Source organism: Lepidothrix coronata, unplaced genomic scaffold (genome assembly GCF_001604755.1).
Source record: "Lepidothrix coronata isolate B3197 unplaced genomic scaffold, Lepidothrix_coronata-1.0 Scaffold74, whole genome shotgun sequence".
Lineage (NCBI taxonomy): Eukaryota > Metazoa > Chordata > Aves > Passeriformes > Pipridae > Lepidothrix > Lepidothrix coronata.
In genome coordinates, this window is record NW_016690254.1 from 2,003,020 (window position 1) to 2,029,919 (window position 26,900).

The window sequence follows — 26,900 nt, forward strand, 5'->3', positions numbered from 1 at the left end:
CAAAATCTGTGACTGTTTTTAATTTGCTCTAGCTCTCTTCTTCCACTTTAAAGTAGTCATAGGCCTGGTAGAACTATTCCAAGTAACGCTACATCAAATCTCTCAAGTTCAAGTTCTTAGTAATTAACTGATAAAAGCCATCTTGATTTAAGTAACTGCCATGATATTCTCAAGCCGTGTATCAGATCAGTACTTGAAATACCATAACAGGATTTAAAACAAACATTTTTAAGGAGATATGTGAAAGAATAAACAGAAAACTTGAGCAATGACAGCGAGACTTTCTGATGTTTGAGCCAGAGATCCTGCTGGAACTCACAACTGGAAGGTCATATTGCAAGTCTGAAGCCGTCTGCACTGCTGTCCAATGGCCCCAGATGAGATTGCTGTGGTTTTAATTATCCACTGAAATAAGTCAACTAAAGCCTTCAAAAGAGCTCCCTTAGCACTGGTGTAGCTGATCCAAGCCCTTCCCTTATGCTCTTCTAGTGGGGTGTCAATTTATGTCAATACCAAGATCACTAGGAAAGGGTTTCAGACCCTTCTGTGTGAGGCTCTGGTGGAATCTTCTTGGCTCTGCCCATGGCAATATGGGTGCTCAAGGCTCATTTCTGCTGCATGTTGACATGCTTTGGTCTTCCAGCTCCCTGCCTTGGCACTTGCCCTCTTAGCTTAGTGTTTCAGTTTGTTTTCTTCCCTGAGGGGCATCATGACTGCCTTGTCTCAGCTGCAGCTCTGATCTTGTTTTCCTCCTGCCATAACGATTCTGAAAATGCATCAAGAGACCATAATAAGGTGCAGACCAAGGTCAGCAAATATGTCCACATAAATTACAGGGAAATATTTACAACATCATAAAATATTCACAGTGTTACAAAAGAAGAAACTACGTCTTGAGGAAATGCAAAAGATGAGTTACAAACATGCTGTAGGATGGGTAAGTTTTGGTAAGGAGTTCTCAAGATTGTATATAATTTACACAATGGAAATCATGAAGTATAAGCGGGGAAGAACAAGCACTGATGCTCTAAAATATGTTTATGATCAGCAAAAACAGCATCTTGAGTTTTAGGACTTATATATAGGTTTAAAGCTTGAAATGTGCTCAATGAGATACCTGAATGGGCCTGAGAGAATATGTTTCCTTTGTAGGAGATGGGCACATATTCCTAGCTGGTACCAAACTGAAACTTGTATACCCCCAGCAGATACAATAACACAGAAGTTGAAAATTTGAGTATTTAAAGCAGTATAAATTTATGGTAAAGAGATTTCCAGATGCTTTTGGTTTCTGTTCATTGCAGGAGAAGAACTAAAACATATTGCAGAAGACTTATTTTAAAGCAGCAACTATTTTCATGAAAAGAACTACTCTGATACCATGACATGTGTGAATCCCACTTGAGGAAGAATTGTACACAAAGCATCCGTCTTTCACCATCCACAGCTTGTGACAAACATCTGCCCTGACAGGACTTCTGCCCTGTTAAAATTGTTTGCCCTGTTAAGATTGTTTAATGCCTGTTGCTGCGGGACATGGAGTACAGACTGAATGAAGCTGTCAGGAAGAGCAGGGACATAGTTGAGGTTGGGATAGGTCATAGGTTATCTTGCAGGAATTTGACTCAGCATGTCTAAAATTTATGACTTCACAAAGGCAGATGGCAAACTTTAAGCTATATTAATAAAGAAACAAAATGTTAACTATGTTCAAGTAGAAAACCGAAAGGCAAATTAATGAGTCATCCTGAAAAACTGGCATTCTACTTAGCTGGTTTTGAGCTATACTTTGATGGTTAGCAGACTGCTGGCTACTGGGATTGTACTGTTAGTGAATCGTTTGCAATAAAAGAGGTACAACATGGACAGCTGTGAAGGAGTGAAAGCCAAAATTATTGTGTTTTGGTTTGGGAGAATCATAGGATAAAGTTATGCTGGGTCTAAATAAAAATAAATCTCTGATACAGGGGAAATACTTCAAGCCATATGAAAGCATAGAGAATGTTATTTTTCCATTACTGATTTTGGCTTTGTGAATCACAGCTAATATAATCCATCAGCAGACACAGCTAATGCCACAGTGTTTAAGTTTGGTAATGAGACCATGATTTATATTTAAAACCTCCCAAATGTATTCCCTTATTGGCTTATTGGTGTGAAAATGCTTTCTTAGTCTGATGGTGTGAAAGCCTTCTGTATTTTCTATCTTAGAAGTTCAATCAGTGCTTCCCAATTCTATTATTTACTCAGAAAAGTTTCCATTCTGTCATACACAGAAGGCAAAAAATGTCCTTCATGTCATCAAAAATGTGTAAAATTTCTGGGTAGGAGGAGAAAAATATAGACCATCAGTGACCTGAACACCTGGTTTTTTTCAGACTGTATATCTTAGATCCAAAAACTGGAACAAAACTACTCAGGTTTTATATGCAGTGCATATTTCTGAAAATTTAGGTTCTAGTTTAGCTTCACATATACACAACAGAAAAATATTTTAGAAGAGCATTCCCAATTCCTCATGAAAATGGTCCTGAGGTAGTGATTGACTCAAATGGGATCTTCAGCAGAGCTCTTGGCTTCCTATTACGACCCTTTTTCCACCCACTTCATCCTATATGTGGCCTCCCCAAACCAACCTTCCCTTCCCACTTCCATCCTTCTAGAGTATAATCGTATTTCCTCAAAGTAAGATCCTAGCTTTGACCCCAATTTATTCCCCAACTTCACATGCTTTCTTTTTATGTTTTTCTTCTATTTTATACCTTTACATTAATCTGATTTTTTTAAATGTTCTAAAGCAGTTGAGTACAAGTTAGTTGTGAAGGTCAGAAGCCATTTTCCACCCAATGAGCCAACCAAATATTTCAGTATCCAGATTGTCCAAAGAAACCTCTATTTTTTTAAACCTGATGACACATTGAATCAGGAAAGTTAAAACCACTTGAAAACATTGCCAAATGCTGAGATGAATAATTACAAATCAGAGGAAATAAACTATTCAGCCCAGACATTTGGAGAACATATATAGAAGTACAGTTGTACTATTCATGGATCAGTATATGAATAGGTAATTGGAAGAACTTTTCTACTCTTGGGATGAATACAGAGCACAATAGAGGGAGAAGATGAACTGAGACTAAAATTCTCTTTATAGTGCTCACATTTCTTTCAAAGTATCTACGTCACAGCAGTTTCCATTCATCCAGGCACAATGGAGCCACATCAGACTGAATCTACAGCTGAAACAAGTGACTGAAATAGCATTAATAGAGAGTTTTATGATAGCAATTGACAACAGATCAAAACCTAATGATTTTTGTGACTAATTCTTCTGTATAAACTCTCAGATTTGAAATAGTTTGTAACAGTTTGTAACTTTTTTTTTCTAACTTTTCCTATTTCTTTCCAAGACTTTGGATACATTAATGCAGTTAAGATCCTATAGTCTGATGTAAGTCTAGGAAGTATGAGTGCATGGGTCATGAGGTCTAATCCCCTACTGGTTTAGACTCATACCACATTACTCCCCTTAAGCCATATAAACAGGAATCTAAAAGTGGAATTTTCCTTGCATGCCATGAGACTTTTTCAAAACCTCACTCCCCCCCGTGACTGCAAACAACTTTCTAACTTCCAGCTTCAGGTTATGTGATGCCAGTCAATATTTGACTTATTCTTGTGTAAATTCGCATAGGTAGCAGAACCATAGAAATTTCCTCCTGCTGATTTTTGCACATCCAAGAACAATTGTTACTCAGCTTTAATCCTTTCAGACTAAACTCTCTCCCTCCTCATTAAGATGTTTCAAAGCATTGCTATAAATTCTATATTTCACTCTAGTGAACATCAGGAAGGGTTGTAAAGTAAGTGTATTCCTACTGAATATCATGGGAGTGGGACAATAAAAGCAAAATTTAAATTAAGATTTAGATTTTGTAAGCAGAAGAAAGAGTGGGAAAAGCACAACATGTCTATAGCACAGCCCTGTCAGACTGCCAGTGAGAGGGAAATTGTGTATGAGGAGCAGCAGCACTGCCAGGAATTGGTGGACCTTCTACAGGGACAAGGTAAGGCCTCCACTGGGGCAGGACGTGGAATATCCCAGAGGCAGGATCAGTACTTGGGCTGGGTTTTTGGCTTTGCATTCAGTCAAAAAGGCAAATACAAACAGAACACTTAACTGAGATTGTTAAAGTTAGATAGAAATTAATTAGACCTAAATGACAAAAACCCCCAATATTGCCCCTGTTTTTCAAGCCACACTCACTGTTTGGTGAATCAGGACAGGTAACCAGAGCTATACCCTGAACAAGGTATACTGGGCTTTTAAAGGAAAGGATTTTTGAAAAGGCTTATTAACAATATTAACTCCATATGTTTCCAGACAAAATGGTACTTTCAAGTGTCTAAATTGATAAATTATTACCCTAATCCAAGAAACAGGATGTTATGGTCTTTATAGGCAAAATGAAAATGATTTTTTAAAGATGTTGCCTATTTGAGGGAAATAGCGTTTTTCTTCATGGTTTTATTGTTGAGTAATAAGGTCAAGTTAAACATTTTTTTAAAACAGGACATATGATTTTGGTTTTTATCTGAATAACAGAAGCTATAATCTACAGGAATGATTAAATTGTCCAATTCATCACCTGGCTACAGCACAATCATCCTCTACAGCACAATTTTGTGTATTACTCAGATTATATTTTAATTTTCAAATTGCTTCTCGTGAATGCAGTTCTGTATAATAAAATGTCCCCCAGTAGTCAGGATCCATTATTGATTACACAGTTATAAACTTACTTACTGATTCCCTCATTATTTGCAGGGTATTTTTTCATATCCTACAGAGACAGGCAGGCAAAGCCCAAGGCATTAATTAGGAGCAGGTAAAGAATGTAAGCAGGAAACCAGGGATAAGCAGTGGCCAAAGGCTATTGCTAAATAAAGCCTTTCTGAACAGAAAATTTCACAGCTTAACAGGATTGTGTTGAGAAGCAGTCTCAGTCACAAAGGCACCAGCTCAGAAATACAGAAGAGCTTCAACATAAAGCACAGCTCTTTGTTTAAATTTCTGTTGTCTTCCAAATCCAATATTCATATTTAATGGAATATCCTGGGGCACCGACTATATTTGGTAGGATATTACTAGAAAGATATTTATTTGTCCTGTGTGAAAAATCTATAATTAGTTTGATAAAACACATACTTATTTAATGGTTTGATGCAACATATATCTACTTTTTAAATTATTTGATCCAATAGTTAACCTAAATTGCCTGTCACCTAGCTCAAAATATATCCCAGTCTACACTAAGGATATTAAAATTCAATCAATTATAAATAATAGAACTAAATTAACAAATAGCATTTCATTTTAATCAGTTGGACACATAGGGTCTGATTATTTAGGACTTTGTATTAACTCAATAGCACTGTGCAGCCCAAGGAACTTCCTTTGCACACTGGAATGACCTTTATCCTGTCAGAGGCACCTCAGTAAAACTCTGTCTTTATACAGGACACTGTGACTGTGGGGTAGATGGCTGCTGTTCCTGAGCACAGGCTCTCAGGCCTCTCATTGAGTGCTCTGTTCCTCCTTGTTCTCTGTGTAAATCCCCTTTTAAACCGTCCGTCTGTCACCTAAATGCCAACCTCTGCCTGGGTACAAGCAGAACTAGGAACAGGAGTGTAAACACTGCTGGAATTGGGAGATGGATGGGGATTTGGCTTACACACTGCCAAGAGAAAACAAGATATCCTGTAAAAGCAACCTCATTCTACAATCCACACCCAAACTTACACAGGTATACACGTGCACACACACACAGAGTTTGCAATAGCTTTTCTCTTGCTGTCTGCTGTAGTTCTTTGGTTCAGCTCTGTTACAGAGACGAAGGCAAGACAGTCTTTCTGATTTTTTGCACCATCCCAGCCTCCAATCTCCTTTACTTTTTCAAACGTCCCAGTTAAAGCTCCTTGATGCAGTCAGAGGGAAGAGCTTTGTGCTATATTCAAACCTCCTGTGGGCCAATGTTTATGAGTACAGAGCTAAGAGGCTCCTGCAGTCAGTACTGCCAAGTGTGACCATGCTAAAGTTGTCATAGAAGTGTTTGCTTCTGGAGTGCAGGCTCTCTTACTCTCCCCGTCCACAACACACCAACTTTTGTTTTTATTCTGGGGATAACCCTTTCTCTAGCTGTTATCCAAAACTTCTGTAAGGGACCAATTTTTTTGCATTTGATGGGACTCAGAGCAGCCATGGAAATCTGCAGGCATTGTTGCCAGAACTGATGGGTGCCAGTCCCATTGCCAATGCCCCTACTCATCTGCACTGTGCCTGTCCTGCACATTTAGACTCATCAGCTGTAGAGCAGCTCACCTGCAAACATCAAGGTGACCTGGGGCTGCCCCTTTAGTGATGAGGAACAGAGGACATGCATGTGGGTGAGGACACTGAAGTGCTTTGCAGACATGCTACTGATTGCAGAAGAGTCCACACTGATGCAGCTCATACAAGCACACACATAAGGTGGGAGAGGATGAGAGCTCTAGACCCAAAGGGTCAGAAGAGCCCTCTGTGTGGTGTAGCTTCTGTGATACACAGATACACACAGAAAGGGAAAGAGTCTCTGGTCCACGTGAGATGGCAAAACAGTGCTTCATCCTTTGTCCCTCCTCGATGTTGCTGCCAGGGCAGGCACTGCCCCATGAGGTGCCACCTCCTCCTCCACAAGTACTCACCTCTCTCTGACCCCACCAGCAATGCACCATTGCCAATATCTTCCCTGTGCCCATTCCCATTACTTTTAGGAGAGAAAAATGTGATATACAGTGTTGCTTCTAGAGGAGACATTTCATAGCTTTCCTTTGTTCTACCTCCATTATACTGTGCTTTGGACAGATACCTGCACATCTGAGAGGTAACTGAGCAATCAAGTTTTAAGCCAGTCACAGTAAGTAAAAAATGTATGTGTATGCTGACCACAGAGGTGTTGACATACACAACACCTGGGTCTGCTCTGTGTGTGTGCCATTCTCATGCCCCTGTAAGCACATACAGGTTGCTGGAAGATACGCAGAGTATCTCTTGGAGGGATTGTTTTTCTTTAACAGTCCCTTTCTTTTTCTTAGAGCTGCTGAATTAAAAAGTGAAATATTAACTTACCCACATTCTTCAGCATGGCCCTGACCCACTGAATCAATAAGAAAACTGCATCTTTATACAGAATATTTTTTTAAACATAAATAACGGAATTTTTGTGCAAAACTTTTAAAATTTTTATTCTCTGATTCCTCTTCAGTCCCTTATGGTGTTATTAGCTACTATTATCTCTAATAGCATAAAGATGTAAACACTTATTTGTTCACAGCTTTATATATAACATTTCAGAGAAGGCTGTTAGGTATGTGACATTAAAAACCAAAACCAGAAAAGAAAAAAAAAGCAAAACCAGAAGAAAAGTATAGTGAATTACAGTATGAAATCTATTTACACACATTAATCTATACAACATCATAGTCTGTACATTTTGTAAAAAATAATCACATTCATTTACATAATCTTTACCATACTTGACAGATAAAAAGTATCAACAAAGATGACAAAAGAGAATTCCAAAGTAATACTCATAGTAATGTACCACAATAAAAAAATCTGTAGGTTATCATAAACTTATTACAGTGCTTTGGGAAATAGAGGGGGTTGGGACATTTCAGTCACTGTTCTAGCTGGTAATGGAAATGTTACTGACTTTGAACTACATAACGTTATCACTGGGCAGAACCAGATTCAACACAGAGTGCTTAAACCATACTACAGAATGCTCCTTTTAAATGTTATCCTGATGTGCTCTTATAACATACATGTTAGAACACCTTTTTTTTTTCATCAGTAGAATAGCACTGCATACTAACTTCTGCTATTTTGGTCATGTCAGGGTAGCACTGACAGTCCATGGTTTATATAGGCACTCACGGCAACATGAAGGTACTTTTGTTAGTAAAAGTATTTCCTGTCTGACTATGCATGGACAGTAACTGCTTGGACAATAACCCTTTTACACATAGCAGATTTCTCTGCGGGTTACTTGCTGGTTCTTCCTTTTTATCAGACATATTTAGTCCTTGCTTTTTCATTAGGGATGTCTGAAAAAAATCTGTGTATAGTGAATTTGGACTTTGTGTCTGATTGCTTAGCTGAACTGGGTAAATTCACAGCCAACAGAAGATGTTTTTTAGAACTTACAAAAATAGGAGGCAAATGATGCAGATGATTCATCTCAGTCATTACCCATAGAGTGTGTGACACGTGCACCTGCCAATGCCTTATTTCATAAATCTGTCCCAGACAGTCTCTGGTTTGCTGAGGGTCTGTGTCTGTTGTTTTCCCTTTCATCAGGTTAAAGGCAAAGGAAAGCTGTCTGGGCCGAATCAAGACATGAAGCAGATGCTTCTGAAGGGGGTAGGCTGCCTCCATAGAAAGCTTTTTGTAATGGTATTTGCCAGCATTTAGCTATTGCTGCTACAGTACAGTCCCAATATATGCTTAAACTGGGTAGTTCTTCAGCTGGCTGCCCCAGCACCCATCACCATGCCCTTCAGGGGCAGTCTGTTGGGTTCTCATGCACTCCAGCACAGAGCACTTCCTTAAATACATGTCAAATTCTTAAAATTTCATGAAAACCAGCATTGCTGGTGGGATCTTCCATTCCCTGAAATTTTGAATTACACTGCACACTTCTCAGAGGAGGGCACTATTACCCAGATAACTGAATACTCTCTTCTGGAGAGATTCATCTTGCCTCATTGTAGAAGTAGAGTGATTAATTTAATTACTAGCCAGATGCCCTGGGCTCATTTTACAGTGAATACAGAAAAAAAGGTGATTCAGCTTACCCACCTTAGATACCCAGCTGAACATGGAATGAATAATCTTCAACTAGTGCCTATTTCCCTAAGATGACTATGGAAGGCACTTAAAAGGAATCTTTAACTCAGAGACAGATATCCAGCTTTTAGATAACGAAACCATGGCAGATGAATTTCCCCCACATTTATGGAGTACCTGGCTGAAATATACTCAGCAGAGGAAAATTTAACTCAGTGTGTGCTATATATTTAGATTTAATCATGGTTAGTAACTAGAAAGCAAACTGTTGCTGTGCTCCTCAGGCACCAGCAGCAGTTAATGCTGACAGAAATCACTCGTAATGAGCGGTGCCTCCAAGGAAGGTAAAGTACAATTAACCACAGTACCAGAGAGTGAACTGTATTATCATTCTTGTTCAGTAACTACAAGGTGTGCTACTGGCTTTTCAATGGGGATAAAAAAAACCAGGTTCCCTGCTCTGAAGACTTCACAACTCAGCTTGGACCCTGATGCAACTAAAGGGAGAAAGGCAGTAAAGGAATAAAGAAAGGAAGGAAAACTACGTGACAAGGATGTGCAGAGAAAGGTTATGCTTGTTTGCAGCCTCTACTTCCTCCCCTCATGCTGCTGGGAATGAGCAAGATCTAGATTTGAGGATGACAGAAGGCCAAATGATGTTTCCTTGCATTGTTCTTTTGACTCTTAAGAGTCACCATAGCAAAAATGTTTACTTCCATACTCCTGCGCAAAATGCAGTGAAAGACAAAGCCGTGAGAAGCTATCTTGTTCTGGGTGTTGTAAAGATGTAAAATACAAGTAAAATCAAGTTCCAGATTTCTCGAACTGTTCTCCACCTTTTACATACATTTCAATATGATGTGTATCTCTACATGAAAAGGCAGCTGGAAGTCAAACAGGTGATGAGAGGGTTGATGCTGTAACTTTGCATAAAATTGTTTGGAAATCAGAAATTTTTGGGGAGTAAAAGCAAGCAAGCACAGTGGCCTCTGGACCTTTAGTGCCATGATAATGCTTCCACAAAGCACTAAGAAGTTAAACTGTCTCTCAGAAAGCATCCTTTCTGTATTGAGATTATCAATAGAGGGATGAGGTTTTACGAAGTTCTGTACTTTTCCCCTGTGTGAAAGAAAAATGTATGCAGCACCTCTCTCCCCTGTGTGACATTCTTTGCACATCCACATAGTCCTTTACAAACTTAGTGATACCATCTCTGTTCTCCCACTGGTGCAACTTGTCTCATATGGCACTACATCCTACATGAAAAGTGGAATCAAGTCCAAATGCATCTGCAACCTGTTAAAGGACACAATGCCGTTTTCCTGCAACTTAAAATGGGTTTTCTTATTAAGGCTCTTCTGTTTTATAATCCAGAAATAATTAAAATGCAGATTTTCTCCATGCTCATCTAATTAGAACAAAGATGGGTTTCTCTAGGATACAATGTATTATAAACATGTATAATTGGTGATGCATCATGCAGAACAGACTGATGGAAATGATTGCTTGAAACCCCTGTTTCTGCACCATCATTCTGTCTGTGTGTCAATTCATTCATATAACCTCATTTGAGAAAAAAGGTGAGCATGCTTTAATGCTTGTCACATGTGCCTTTCTACCCTTGAAATCTGGGGAAAAAAAGATCATCCTGCACATCACACCTCAGGGAACTGAGCAGTCACAATGCCACTTCAGAAGAAGCCTAAAGTGCACAGGTACGTTTAATTTAGGTATGGAAGCAACTCCTAAAGCTCCAATGGTTCTTAATATATTTGCAAATATATTAACAACCTTACAACCTTTGTTGTAAGGTTGTTCAGAGATCCAGGAAAATTACTAAATTTTAACAATGGTTTCTGAATCTAAAGCCTTTGGGAATATATTTAGTTTAAATATATATGTAGGGGTGTACCTTTAGACCTCCATGGGACTGCCTTTGTACAGACCATTTCCATCTAGAATCTCATAGCTACTTCACCAATTGACAGCAGAAAACACTCTGAATGACTGGAGGTTATCAATAGCTTCTTTAAAGTCAAGTTTGGCAAAGTAGCAATTCATGAAGTGGTTATTGTTTAACTCAAATGATACCTACTGGGTAAAGACTGGTGTCATGTAACATTTACCACATTACCTGTTCTTCAGAACCCGTGAGAACCATGAGGCCTTTTCTATCCTTTGGTCTGACAAAACTTTGTATCTCTCTGGGGTAATCCCGTGAAAATAAATTGTGTTTGACTGATAAATAGCTAGATTAAATCAGATTTGTGGGGACACTTTGACAGCTGCTGACAATATTCCCAATACTGGTAATATTTTCAAAAATGTACGTGTATGCCTGCCAAGACTTGCCCTTGATGCTGTTCTTGCCTTTATCTGACAAGACCTTAAAGTCTGCCAGCTCTATACAATCTGTTGTCTGAAATAAAAGGGCAATTGCCTTTATGGAGGCACTAATGCCAATATGTGTTATTCCCACATGTTATGAATAGTGGACATGGTTAAAAGTAACAAGGGAAGTAAACATCATTTGGATTGTTTCTTTTAAAGAGTGCAAATGTTCTGTGTATTTTTGTAAAACTCTGTGAGTTCTATCTCTTTTTTTAAAAAATGTGGTTGCATGAGAGCCTTGGCATTGTTAAGAATTCCTTCTTTATGCCTTTTATGGTAATTTTTAGGGATTCTGCCCAATTTTTTTTTTTTTCTAGAATCACTGTTAGGACTAAATTTTAAATCATCTCAGATAGATACAGAATTAAATAAAACTAAAAGAATTTACTTTATTCTTTAAATGGGAGTTGTAACTTCATTGCAATATTCTTTGTTTTAGCTGCCAAGTATGTAGTTCTAGAGACATATTTTAATGAAAATACTACATAAAAATGGTATTTTTAATGGTTAATTGAAATGGTTAATTAATCCAAGGCTGTTATTCCTATGTGAGGCTGCTTGAGCAATAAAACACCTCTTTAGAAAATTACTTAATGAAAGATTAACAAAAACCTCTCATTTTGAACAGAAGAGAACAACTGGTGATTGGAACATCACTACTGGAAAATGCTGAAGTTTTAATCAAAACTTTTATAATAGTCTTTTCTGTTGGATTGTAAATGTAGCCCTACTTTCTGCACCTAAACTTAAAACTAGGCACTTTTGAAAGTAACAACAGGATTAGAATCAATTTCTGTAGAAAGTAATCTTTGAAATTTATACAATTAACCAAGAAGTACTACCTTTTACTCTCTGTATAAATAATGTTCATGATTTCCTGGATTAGCACCCTGGACTCCCACTGTGGTTAATTATAGCCTTAGATTTCTTTATTTTTATTGTATTTTCCATACTCAGAAAAGAATTTCCTTATCCTTAAGGAAATAAATGTTTCCTTAAGTATAAACAAAGTATAAGAAATTTTCTTGCTTCCCATCTTAACCCTTACAACATGTGCCAAAGCAGTCTGCATTGAGCAGGATACCATGCATCAATCTTGGAGCCACACTGGAGGGTAAAGGGATCATTATGGAAAATGAGCTGCTGAATTCTTATGGCTAGTAAACTGCAAGAGAACACCAGAATTAATGTGAACACCATTTAAACAAAACAGAAAGCATCCATGGGGCAGGTTTCTCTGTTATTAACAGAGAAACGGTCGTCAGCACAAACCAATTTCCCAAATACCAACATGTAGAAAAGCAAAGCACTAAACTGTACATATTATAAAATATCACATCAAGCTGCATAATGAATGATATATTCCACAGTTTTTCACGTTTTGAGGGACCTAGCTCATTTATATCATGGTGGTCTCTGTCTGCATAAACGAGTGAGCCCTTGAATTCCGGTGGAGCTGAGAAACACTTTCTGATCCATTTCGAGAAATCGAAGAGCTGTGGAGCCTGTAATCCCTTCCTGCTGTCTGCTTCCAACACAAACTACGCCATTTTCTTTTCAGCTCCCCCTGCACCTGTGTCAAAAAGAAAATGCACAATGTGAGCTGAAAACGTTCTTCATGTGAGGAACCCATGTACTGGCAGTCAAATGGGGACCTCTAGGAGTAGAATCGTTGAATGGTTTGGGTTGGAAGGGACCTTAAAGTTCATCTTGTTCCAAACCCCTGCCATGGGCAGGGGAACCTTTCACTAGACCAGATTGCTCCAAGTCCCATCCAAATTGGCCTTGAACACTTCCAGTGATGGGACATCCCTGTTACAGTGTCTCCACCACCCTCAGGGAAAAGATTTCTTCCTTACATGCAATCTAAATCCACTACATTTCAGTTTAGAATTGTTACCCCTTGTCCTGTCACTACAGACCCTGCTAAAAAGTCTTTCACCCTCTTCATAATAATAACCCCTGTAGGTTATTATAAGGCTGGAAGGCTCCTATAAAGTCTCCCCAGAGTCTTCTCTTCTCCAGGCTGAACAATCCCTGCTCCCTCAGCCTGCCTTCATAGGAGAGGTATTCCAGCCTACTGAAGATTTTTCAGGCCATCCTCTGGACTCACTCCAGCAGGTCCATGTCTTCTTTGTACTGATGAAAATCACCTCTCCCAACCTACTGAACATGCCTCTTTTGACGCAGAATATAACTGGGTTTCTGGGCTGCAAATGCACATTGCCAGCTCATGTCCCAGTTTTCACCCCCTCCAGTATCCCCAAGTCCGGACTGCTCTCAATCCCTTCATCCCCCAGTCAGCACTGCACTGACCCAGGTGCAGGGCCTTGCACTTATCCCCGTTGAACTTCATGAGGTTCCCATGGGCCCATTCCACATGCCTGTCATGGTCCCTCTGGATGGCATCCCTTCCCTCTGGAGTATAAAACCACTTTTTACAAAGATTACAGAACTGAAGCAAAGGCTGTGTCTACACTGTGAGGGGATGCCCCAAGGCCACTTTAAAAATCAGTTTTGTATCACTTGTGCTGCAACATTAGCTTTTGGTATCTAGCTATTAATCACATGTACTTAAAGCATAGAATCAAATGATTAGCCCAAAAATCGGGCATCTCATGAATATGAAAGATTAGAATAGCACTCAGGAGAGCTGAATGACAATTCCCTGTGCAGGCAGGTGTCTTCTTCAGACAGATTCCTCCTGTCAGGTACTGCATGGTGGCTGACATCAAAAGGAAATCCTTTCATCTTTTTCAGTTGAGATTAGGAAAGCTGCCACATGCTTAGCACTTCTGAAAAATCTGCTGCTGTTTTGGGGGTTAGATACTGCCAGGAGATTACCCCTAAATACTAAGTGGTGTTTCAAGTCTTGGGTAAATTTCTACACTTGTTGCACCTCACTTGCACAGTCCACACTGCTTCTAACAGAGCCAGACTAGATCACGTTAAATAACAGATAACACCAAGACCTCAGTTTGCAAGGAATTAGATTTTAAATAGCTCTTAAAACTTTTCACCCAAATACACTGATTTCTCCTGTTGCATAGAAACTGTCACATATAGATTCCATAAATAGGAATGCAAACATCTAAAACAGCTTCATGTATCAGAGTGGAATTATAGGGGCACTTATACATTTACTGAAAACAATATTTAATGTTCTCAGTAGGAAAGGTGAGACTTACTTCACTGTTCAAAAAACAATACAGGACTGCAACAATCAACCCCTGGAAAGAGACAATATTTCTTAGTTAGTAGGCAGCACAAACCTAGGGCGATAAAACTTCTTTTGAATAAAAACCGTAAAATTTACCTGAAAAGATCCCAAACACAACTCAAAGATTATTTTATAATTATTGGAACTGCGGTCAGGAAATAGAGCAAACACTGTGTAGTGAACTCCAAATAACGGAATAAGCAACAATGTGGATTTTGCAAGTCTCCTGGGCAAATAAAAGAGAAAAAGTTGAAATTTAATGGTAAGCTCTTGTTTTACTGGGATAAGAATATGATGCAATGCAGTTTACATACATCTCGTAAGACTTCAGATTTATAAACAGTAAGAGTAATTTATTACAAATTGTTTTCCTTTCAGGTATGCTACGAGATTAGTCCCACAGTCACCTCCCAAACTGACGTGCCAAATTCCATAATATACTTGATCTTGCTGACCTTGCACTCTTCCAAAAGCTGCTGAAAGGCTGCAGGGCCTCTCTAACCCATAAGTCCCTTTTCCAGGTGCCCCCTGTATAGCAGTGGGGTGTAGGACCCATCCTCTGCTGTGGTTGACTAACAGCCACCTCCCAGCCTGGTTCCATGGCATGGATTTTGGGTGTGGGATTTACTGCATTATTCCACAAGACCACGTTCAACAAAGTGTTACGAGCTGATATCAAACCTCTTGAGATATTTTTTACTTGGCATGAAAAGTTCAGAGTTGAAAGGAATGATGCCTTCTTGCAAAGTCATACTGACAGATCCTCATGTATGGAAGGTGATATCTCTCTTTTGAAACTAGTTGCTGTTAATTTTTTTTTAAATGTGAAGCTTCATGGTAAGTTTGTACATTGCACATACACAGCATGCAAATAATACCTAGGAGATGTAATCCAGAATAATCTCAGCTGTGAGATTTTCATGAGTAACTTCAGATTTATCCCCAAGTACTAAAATTTCATAGATTTACTGGTGGTTTTCAGCATATACCATTAACTAATTTTCAGTGTTGTCAATTACATAACACATTTTAGCAGAAGACACTATGGAAGTTAAGGAAGGAGAACTTTAAATTACTAAGCGGAGCAGCTCTGACAAACTGCCTGTGAAACTACTGAAATGATGAATTGCTAATTATATCTTGTCTGTCACTTACTTCACTCTAATAACATCAGTTTTATATATTATACAGGGCCAGTCATGCATGATTATGGATGTCTGGTATCAGATAAAATTCAAGAAGTTACGATGTTGAGTTCTATAATTCATCACTGTCTTGGTTAATATAACTTGATTCAACATTGAAAGGCTGCTGTTGTGAATTCACGTATTTTAACAGAAAATTCAAGGTATTTCAAGTAGTTTTATTTTTTCTGTGTCAGTCTTCATAGCCTTCCTTTGTTCATAATGTCCCAGAGGCTGCATCTGTTTATGTGTAAATAATCAGTTCTGACAGCAAAGTTTCTCAAGAATAGTAAAACCCTCACATCTAAAGATGCTACCAGTAAGTGGGACAAATAGGATTTCCTCAGCAGAAGAAATTAATTTACAGCTGGAGGAAATGACACTGGCAGCAAATTTCTTGGTTTCCCAAGTTAAATGGAAAACCGATTTTATTTGAATTTAACCTTATCCACTGCAAAAGTAAAGTGAGCAACAAAAAGGATGGAACCATGTACAAGCAGGTTCAGAAGAAGGGAAGAAAAATGGTGACTTGAATGAGTGGTATACATTTTAGATTCATATTTCACTCCATTGTTGTTGTAATGATTTTTGTCTAACTGATGTTTCTTTCTCTACACTGCACTTACATTTTAGTGAAGGAAAGGGGCAGAAAAAATAGCCTTATTCTTCTCTGCATTTTAGAAAAAGGCAATCAAATGCTAACAGCAAAGAATTCACAGGACTGAATAATAAAGGACAAGGTTGTTATTAGTGAGAACATTTCATATTATAAAATGCTATAGAAAACTGTGGAAAATTATGGAACTGAAAGTCAGTTTAGTCACGTTGATTTTTCTGTGGCCCATCAGGTATTCATTTTTTGCATAAAACGTGCCACATTCTTTACAAAAGACATAAGGGTCTACTTCTCTTGGCTTTAAAGTTATTCTTTACTTCAGCACACTATGTTTTATCAGCTTTTAGGACAGGAATTCTGTATTTTTTAAATAAAGAAAAGGTGTTATCCAGGAACACATTTTCAAAGGCCACTTTCATGGTTTTGAATTTTCAGTGTTCATGTTAGGTTTTGTCATTGAAGTATCATATTGACACCCTGAAGTCTCAAACTCAGTGTCTATATCTGGGCTTTAAAATAAGACCTACTACCACAGACCCTTGGTTGTGGATTGTAGTATCCAGCAGATATTATAATAAACAACAATAACTGATACAGCAATATAATAAAAATCAAAATCAATTTTAGCAATGTATTTGAATTGCTGCCAACATTCCCTGATTCTAAAGCTGCGGAAAGATGAGACATTAGCATTTGATGTCCAAACCAAAACACAAAAGAAGAAAGTCTAAACACAAAGGAAGTTGATCTAAATCAGACACAACTGTTTTCCTATAGAAAATAAAGCTGGTATTTTAAATCAAACCTTATACTTAGCTTCTAACTTTCTGTGAACAATGTAACTTCTTTTCAGCTCTTAAAATATATGTAAGAATTACAAAAAAGTATTTTAGAAATGAAAAAATTAAAAAAAAATTTTAAGGAGGTTGAAGCAAAATGTTTCAAACTTGAAACTTTTGTTATGTCAAAATGAAATATTTATACATCAAAAGAAAGATAATACTCTCCATATATTTTATCAGCCTTTTCATTCATGGATTAAACTCAAAATCAAGCTTGTTGGTCTTTATGAAAGTGAATATTTTTTATTCAATTTATTGTTTGGCAAATATTATATTCTATATTTCAACACAGTGATAACCTTTCTTAAACCATATCTAAAAGTAGTTCTGAATTAAATGTAATTACAGTATCACAGCAATTGTTAGAATATTTCAGTAGATGAAACCTTATAGAGATCATTTGGTTTCTGTTTATAATATCTAAAAATATGACTCACTTGTACTGTGATTGGTCATTTCCTCCAACATCTGGAGATCTTAACTTCTGCAGTAAGATTCTTATAATACTAATGAAAAGTATAAAATTCACCTGCAAAGAAAACAAATATAATGGCTATTTCTGACTTCTCCACTCAATAATGCAGCACAAAAAAATGTTTATCAAGTCAGACAAGTCAACTAAGTAGTAAGTTGTGGAACTCCCACCAGAACACATCAAGCTCTGCATTGTCAAACCCATTGTCTGTTTTGGGCTGCACTAGGTTTGTCATGTGAGAGCACCTCTGCATGCCCACCAGTTCTGGGCTGGCTGGCAAAAGTCTCTGAAAGCCCCAGTTCTCAGAAATACCCTCCTTCCAAAAGCGTAGATGAATACAAGTTTCCTAGCAGGATGGGACACTGAATATGATTTGCTGCAGTCAAGCACTGTCCTAAACTGTCACGTGGATTCACAACTGGAACCCCAGAGAGAGTTTGGAACCTCTCTTGCTCCTCACCTTGACTTTCAGTATTTTCTGTCTGAATTAGGGGAAGAGAAGATTGTTCCACAGCTGATCTATCTACTCCAATCAAGCACAAAAAGGGCCTCTCACGAGTATCTGTCTTAGATATTGATGCAGACATTATGACTGAAGGAACGACAGAATAGTCAGGGTTGGAAGGGAACTCTGGAGATCATGTAGTCCAACCCTCAACTGAATCCTTGCAGTCCAATTCTCATGACAGCCCTCTAAGGCAGAACAGTAAAATTATTTTATTTCATATTTTATTGAATATTTTATTTCAAAAAACCCACAAACATTAGGACCAGACAATGATCAGTCTAGAAAATCGAAGTATAAAACTCAGTAGATCCTAAGTGTCATTGCCATTATTTCTACAGCCTGGGCTTTTGGTATCTTGTGATCATCAGCCCTTCTGGTGCTGGGTTGTTTGGTGCAGTCAAGAAAACCTCACTCTAATATAGCATGTCCATACTAAAGTGAGGGAACACTTGGATTCACACCTTCACAGCAACAAAATGCACTGAAAACTACAGGTACAGCTGTGTAAACAGCTGCATCAAATGCACACATCTTAGAATAAATTAATCTAGAGAAAAATTTCTATCACTGTGAAAATGAAAATTTTATTATTTTAAACTAAATCCATCCCAAAGCCCAAAACCTAGAGATGGGATATGCAAGCAGACAGTGCCTGTCCCACTGCTATAAATCTCTATCTCGATATATCAGTGAAACTCTTCTTTTTCCAGTCCTAACAATTTGACTGTAAGCTTTTCAAGTTCAATGAATTTCTGTGTCTTTTCTGGCACAACCTGTACAATTTAGGATGTTAATAAATAAACCATAATCAAAACAATATTTTTCCCTCTGTACTTAACATTTTGTTTGAAATGACAGGTGAAGGGAAGTGACAGGAACTGACAGGGGTGAAAATTATATATAGGGGTTCTTTTTAAGAAGAATAAGAAATAAATATTAGAAAATACAGGCTTTTGCTGAACTTAACATATGTTTTTCAGGCACATGATTACTTAGAAGGTTTCTTTGATGCAAGACTCCCGTAAAGGTAACAGGCAGAAGCCTGTTATTGCAGATTGTATCTGCAGACTTAATGCATCAGTATACACACCAAGGTATATATACCTTGTCATATGCACAGGAGCCTATGTAAGTGGACAAGGAGAGAGCTTTCATTTTATTATACACTCGTTAGCCACAAAATAAGAGAAGAAAAAAAAATCTTTATTCTGTATTTACAAGGGGAATGACAGAATAATTTCTTGTTCTTCACAAGCATCCCTATTTTCTAGTGTAACAGAATAAATTGTCATCCCCTTGGTTTCTGAGGCATCACATCAACTGCAGAACTACGCTCAGGTGACTCACATTCTTGACTGACATTTATATATTACGTTCAAGTCTTCTTTTCAAACACAAACTTTGCTATCTGTAAGCACAATTTTGTATTAATGAAAAACTTACATTCTTGTTTGGAGACTGTAACAGTCCTTGGCACTACTGAGACTGCAAATCCAGCTAACTGAAACTGGATATCAAGATCTAAAGGGGGCAACTTCCACTGCCTTAGTCCAGTGGACCGAATTAATTTCTCTAGGATTTCATTGAATTAATTATTTTTTAAAATCCTTTGAAGCATGTGTATGATTTAGAATAGTATTTTTCAACAAAATACGAAACAAATAATGCCCAAGAATTTTACTTTTAGTGTTGTAACTTTTCAGTCCCATAAAATCATCTGAGCATAATGCCTTTAAATAACATAGACTATGGATACTGTTCAATGAAGATCTAAGAACAGGAACATGAGAAAATAATGTGAATGTAGAAAAACTACAAGACAGACAAATGATGGCTCTTTAGTGGAGTAACAGCAAGATGCTGCTCATACTCTGTTCTACTTCTGACAATAAGTTTTTGAGCTTAAACAAATTGTCTGAGCATGTATCATTTAAACTGGCTTCTTCTTGCTTCTTTCTTTATATTTAATCCCTTACACTACCTGCAATGTGAGATAATAAGAAAAACATTTCTTAGTTACTTTGATGGGACAGAAGTACTGTTTCCACATGAACATCACTCCTTCCCAAATGAGAGCAGTTTATGGAAATGGAACTATGGAGAAGGAAGCTGTGGCAGCATTTGCTGAATGGAGAATATGGGTAAGAGCACATTAATTTGGAACAGTCACCCCCAGCTAATAACTCTGAAGTGGGTACAGCATGAAGCATGAAAGTCTGCCAAACCATTCTGAAGCCAAAATTGTCATGAGGAGATATCAGGGAAGGTTTCTGATACACTGAATTAACTGGAGCCATTGCCACTTTGCAAAATGGTACCAGAACTTGCTCTCACAATACTGTTGGATAGATCAGACTTTATCTGACTGACCAGTACCCCATTCTCTTAATTCCCGGCTCATTCCCCAGTCTTTGCTAAGATCCATCTTCAATTCAGGCCTGCCAATGTGCCCCGGCGTAACTTCCGTTTCCAGGTCTAGGACTCCTTTGGAAAACATTGCTTTCTGGCACACAAAGTCTCAGCTCTTTACCAGATAGTTCTTTAAAATGAGCATCCAGAGAACAGACTTTCATCTTTCTGTAAACACCAGGTGGTTTGTTTTGCTTTTATCTTTCAGCATATTTTCTTCACTCTGGATCAGTCCCAATTCTCTGGCTCCTTTGTGGTACAGGTATTCTTTTCATGCTGTAGAACATCCATTTCTTCATAACATAAAATACTTCTTCTGTGAATCCTTACCTTATGTTATTTCACACATATGCCTACTGTGCTTTCTCTTTAAACTGCAGAATCCACTCTGATGAAGATGATAGGAAGTTCTCTCAAAAGGATTTTTAGCAGGCACAGGTTGAAAGACAAGCCCAAGAGTAATGTGAACTTCTGAAATCTTGTGTGATCTAATAAAGCCCCAATTTTACTGCCTACAATGTTAAAAATGAGGCAAGTGTACCTAAAAATATATCAATTTGCATTCTGACTGTTTTCAGAAATGGACGTGTATTCATTTATGCCCAAAGTTAATTACACAATCATTAAACTGAATAGGAATATTATTATACTACCCCAGTAATTCTAATGAGCTCCACACAGGAAAAGTCCTGTGAAATATTCTCAAATGGTATTATTTTGCAAATACTTCATGTTCAGTATATATATATCAGTAGGTTACCAATTAAAGAAAGATATACACAGTCATGGTTTTTTATGACTGCAATAATATCAGATTCTCAATTGCAAGTCTATCCATCTACACACAAAATCAAATCTGCAATTCATTGAAAAGTATAATTAGATTTTTGCTTCCTCCAGGCTCATAAACAGGAGAAATGTTAAAGAAAGAACAACATACAAATAAAAGCAACTGCTCATTTAATAGAAGGCAGATAAATTTTAAAGGCAACAAATTTTAATGGCCTTGGCATCTGTTTAACATTTCTCCTACAGCACAATTTCTTTTCATTAAAACAGAATTCTTGCCTATCTGTAACTAGCAGTAAAGAATAATGGCTATATGCACTGCAGAATGCTGAACAGATCTATAATTCATGCTTCAAAGTTTACTTACTATAATAGAAATTAAAATTGGTATTCGTATAACCCACCAGGGACCACCATGCTCATTTGTATCCCAGCAACTACAAAAAAAAAAGAGTGAAAAAGATGTTGACATTAATATCATCTGGCAAGCAAGACCTATGAGGAAAATTGTTTTTTATATGCGAGTCAAAGCACACTAAAATAATGCCTGTTCTAGCCTAGAATTTGGCATTCAATAACTCCCTGCTTTTAAGTTTGTTTCTTGTTTTATTATGAATACTCCATTCCTCCACTTGAAACACTGCAACCAGGTGTGGAGTCCTCAGCCTAAGAAAGATGTGGACCTGTTAGAAGTGGTCCAGAGGAGGCCATGAAGATGTTCAGAGGGCTGAAGTACCTCTCCTACAAAGGCAGGCTGAGAGAGCTGGGGACTGTTCAGCCCAGAGAATAAAAGGCTCCAGAGAGATCTCGTGTGTTTTCAGAACTTAAAGGGGGCTTATAAAAGACAGGGAGAGGGACCAGGGAGAGCGATTTTGACCAGATATGTAGTGATAGGATAAGGGGGAATGGTTTTAAACTAAAAGAGGAGAGATTTAGACGTTAGGAAGAAATCCTTTACTCACAGAATTGCAGAGTTGTTTACGCTGGAAAAGACCTCCAAGATCATCAAGTCCAACCTTTGACGGATCATCATGTTGTCAACTAGACCATGGCACTAAGTGCCACATCCAGTCATTTCTTGGACACCTCCAGGGATGGTGACTCTACCACCTCCCTGGGCAGTTCATTCCAACACTTGACAACCCTTTCCATGACGAAATTCTTCCTCATGTCTAATCTGAACCTCCCCTGATGCAGCTTGAGACTGTGTTCTCTTGTCCTGTTGCTTGTTACCTGGGAGGGGAGACTGACTCCCAACTGGCTACAAACTCCTTCCAGGGAGTTGTAGAGAGTGATAAGGTCTCTCCTGAGCCTCCTTTCCTCCAGACTAAACACCCCCAGCTCCCTCAAACACTCCTCATAGGACTTACTCTCTGGAACCTTCACCAGCTTCATTACCCTGCTCTGGACAAACTCTGTCACCTCAATGTCTTTCTTGAAGCGATGGGCCCAGAACTGGACACAATACTCAAGGTGCATTACTCTGAGCTATCAAGGCACTGGAACAGGTTGCTCAGAGAAACTGTGGATGCCCCATCACTGGAAGTGTTAAGGCCAGACTGGATGTAACCTGGTCTAGTGGGCCCAAGGCAGGGGGAGTTGAAACTAGAGGATCTTGAAGGTCCCTTCCAACCCAAACCATTCTATGGTTCTGTGAAATCAGTTAAAACCTCAGGCACTCTAAGCTGTACCATTAGACATTGTGGGGGACATTGGCCTTTGAGGACACCAAGCTCAGTTTCACTTTGTGTAAGGACACTTCCCCAATATGCACTTAACAGTGGTTTCTGGGTAGCAGGAAGATCTAAAGAAAGTGACAGATCCAACTGAGATGACATCATTTCTTGGGGGATATTTAGGTTACAGACGGCTAGAACTGCTTCAGGAAAATGTGAAACTGAACCTGAAGCTTCATCTGAAAAACTGTATATTTAATTTTCACTGTGGGCTCAGCACTTTTGATCCAAATGGTCACACAGCTCTGAAAGGTTAGTCATATTAAAGATTTATTACCCTTCAGAGTTCCTCTGTAATCACAATGACAAAGGAAAAAGAAGTTTGCCTTTGGTTTACATGTTAGAGGTCTTACAAAGAGAGGCTTAAAATTAGGTAGGACATGATTTTTCAGTTTAATTACAGAATCAGTTGCAAAATATTAGTTAGTCTGGCAAAACATGACTGTGAAAACTGTTTGTCTCATCAGCTAGGATTGCTCTCCAATTCCCTGGAGCCAGCCCGAGCATCCAGTCTGATATTCCTACAAAATTCTTATCTCAGTTCCCCTTTCCATGCCAGGAGCCAGGCCTAGCTCTGGTCAGCTACACTTTTACCTGATTGTGTGCATCTTACATAAGTTTACATCACATCACTTCACTTCCTGTGTCCCCACTGCCATTTTAAATATTACTGCTTTGATTTCCTAAGCATATAGCTTTAAATGTGGGTGTCAAGGGGTAACATTAGTCATAACTTATCTCTGCCCTCTCTGCCCTTTGAGTTTCTCAAATAAACAGCAAACATAAACCCATGCTGAAGAGCTCCAAACACCTGTCCCTTTATTGCCATCTGAAATATCAGTTCTGTGCTCATCCCCTTCAGAAGAGCAAACCACCTTTGTGTGAACACCACTGTATCCAAGGCAAGGATTGTACTGGCACAGATGGAGGCTTTAAGCTTTTTCTCCCACACACACTTACCCAGTGTCCTCTAAAATGATCCGAGTCACTGTCCATGTAATAATGAATATGGTAGGAATTCCTGAAAAATGCCAAAGAGCACGATCACAAAAATATAAGTTCACAAAAAAAAAAAGTTTAGCCTGCTAGTAATCAATTATTCCCCAGAGACACAGCATATATAAACAGTTCATTGAATGGAGGGAGAGGCACATCTGACGAGCTACATGATGTCAGCAACATGTTACAAACAAAGGCTGCAGGGAAGTGGATTTATTTCTTACAAAATGCAGCCATAATGACTAATACGCAAAACCCATGCTTTTCTTAGGTTTCTTGCAATCTTTCAACTTACAGGGTGACAGATACAAGTTATGCATTACCAATGCACTTCCAAGGACTGCAGTATAAAATCGAAGTATAAATCATTTCATAAGGAACCTTGTCCACACACTGGTTTATCCCCATTTCCCAGCAACACCTAAATGTTTTATAACCACCTATTACTGGAAGCTTTAAAGTGCTCCATATAAATATCATTGCACTTTCTTTTAGGGAAAGTATTTAAAACCAGATGAACAATATCTTTGAGCTTTCCAAAAAGGCAAATAGTGTAATGTAGCTCACAGCTTTGCAGCTAAATGTTGTTTTTCCTCCTAAACGAGGACAGCTGAACCACGTGTTTTCTGGTGGCAGTCCTTGCACCATCCTATATCCTGAACAACCCCTGGGGCATGGTGCAGATTGGCACAGGTCAGAGCTGTGCCAGGGAGAAAGCCAGCAGTTATGCTCCTGCTCTCTCCCGTGGTACAGCGGCTGTAACCTGTGCTGGAGCTGAACTGAGGAACTTGGGAGTCTGAGGAGTCACCCAGGAGAAAGAGCAGGACTACCTTAGTATGAAATATTGACCCTGACTAATACATACATACAGCAAAAAAAAAAACATTATTGGATGATATTTAAATTCTTACCCCATCCTATCAGCAGGTAGATTGTGAAGTGTCTGTTGGGGGAGAATATTAGCACAAGGAGGATGTGGAGGTAAAGTCCTTCAACTAAGAGCCAGTAAAAGTTTGCCATAACACCATACTGAAAAAATACCAAAATTGCCTTGCAGCCCACCTGAAATATGAGAATAGGGATCAAATTTGTTGCAGGAAAGATGCTGTATTATTCTGTTATTAATATAGCCTGTAGATCTTAGCTCTTTTTGTAATATTAGTAACCCAGGTCCAGTAGAAATTTTTTTTCTTCAGTTAATCAAATTGGGACATAGTAAATGTTACTATATATATAGAAAGAAAATTAATTATTAAATAAATATTTAGAAGACTCTCATTGCAAATTCGCTCAGAAATGTTGAAAACTTCACAGAATAAATATTGAAAAATATGTTGGTTATAAATAAATGCATATATTTGCAACAGTTTGTAAATGAATGGCTATTAGATTAAATGATCATCTATTTGGAGGCTAATAAATATATTCTAATCCCAGCTGGCTTCTCAACACAGTAAAAATTAACAAAGAAACTGCTTTATGAATTTTTCAAGGCTAAATGGGAAATTGAGTGAAAAATATAACTTTACGTGATGAATACTCTAAATAGACTGAGAAGAAAAAGTTGACTGGACTTTTAAAAATTATGTTCTCCCTTTAGAAAATGCTTTAGTGTTTCTTAATTAACAAAACATGTAGGCTTGTATCATAAAATGATACTTATAATCTGTGTGTTGCTTTTCAGAATTAATTCTCAGATGTCTGTGCTGCTGATGTTCCCCGGTGCTGGCTGCTGCTACTTTGGCACTTCCCAGCAGGAATCTGGGATGTGAGAATTGAATAAGAAAATATTTCTGCTGGGAATGTGCTGAGAAATGTGATGATATGGTAAAAGTAGCAGACTAAACAAACCGGACCAAATAAAATCTCTAGTTTCTCCCGGCTTTTCTCACTCCTCCCTTTTAAATACCCTACACACCTCCACTTTTTCTGTTAAAATTCCAAGTACACCTGATACCTAAGCAGATAAACTTACCCATTCAGTGACTGATTCCTCTCTCTAAATGTTGATATCTATTAAGACATGAGATGCAGTCCCCAGCTGCTAAGTCAGAAGGGCATAGACCTCATTAGAGATACTTCTTCATATCCAGCAGCCCCCTGTGGTGTCTCAGATATCTCAGTGCATCCCAAGTAACATACATGCCTATATTTGTGCCTGTGAACATGCCTACACAAACAACTAAGTAGCAGCCCAAAGGCTTGAATTCATCTCACGTATAATCTTTCAAGGACCTAAGAACTTCTGATTACCCCTGGCAGTCTATCTAAGAGCAACTTTGCCTGCTTGGGGTCTACTAACTCAGTTCCTATTTTTCTCCATTAGAAATATCCCAGAATATGAAGTTCTACATACAGCTTGATATGCTGTATGTATGTCTTGTTAAGCACTTCACATTTTGGGACACAATGGCTTCATCAAGACAAAAATATCTTCTTACATATTTTTCTCACAAGCTTAAATTGTAATATATTAAAATCAGAAGGTATTCTTGACTGAAACAACAGGGACAGAGGACGGAGAATATCATATAGTGGTCAGTTTTTTAACAGCAAGACTTGAGATTTTTTTAATCCCTGTGCATGAAAATGCAGTACGCATATCAGCTTGCTAAGAATGCAGATGACAACACTTCTGTCATAGCCTGAAAGTACAGAGGAGTTAACGAAGACACCTCTTGCAAATATTTAATTTCCTGAGCTATTTCTCTCCCTCCATTGACACCTGTCCAATTCCTGCACCCTTGATAAAGCTGCTGGAACACTTCCAGACCAGCTGCCTTTAATCACTCCCAGCTGATGGCACTCCTGTTTGTCTTCAACTCTCCCAGCTGATTAATG

At 38.3% G+C, this 26,900-nt stretch overlaps 1 protein-coding gene across 1 annotated transcript in view; it reads right to left on the minus strand.

Annotated features, from left to right (window-relative positions):
* Positions 1–7,263: 7,263 nt before the first annotated feature.
* VIPR2 (vasoactive intestinal peptide receptor 2) overlaps positions 7,264–26,900 on the minus strand; it is a 55,092-nt gene continuing 35,455 nt past the window's right edge. Inside the window, exons 7-13 of the mRNA XM_017819413.1 lie at positions 24,971–25,121; positions 24,021–24,081; positions 21,692–21,761; positions 17,581–17,672; positions 14,598–14,727; positions 14,470–14,511; positions 7,264–12,854 (exon numbers count right to left, since the gene is read on the minus strand). Coding sequence (XP_017674902.1) covers positions 12,681–12,854; positions 14,470–14,511; positions 14,598–14,727; positions 17,581–17,672; positions 21,692–21,761; positions 24,021–24,081; positions 24,971–25,121 — 720 coding nt within the window. The 3' untranslated portion in view covers positions 7,264–12,680. The remainder of the gene's footprint in view (positions 12,855–14,469; positions 14,512–14,597; positions 14,728–17,580; positions 17,673–21,691; positions 21,762–24,020; positions 24,082–24,970; positions 25,122–26,900) is intronic.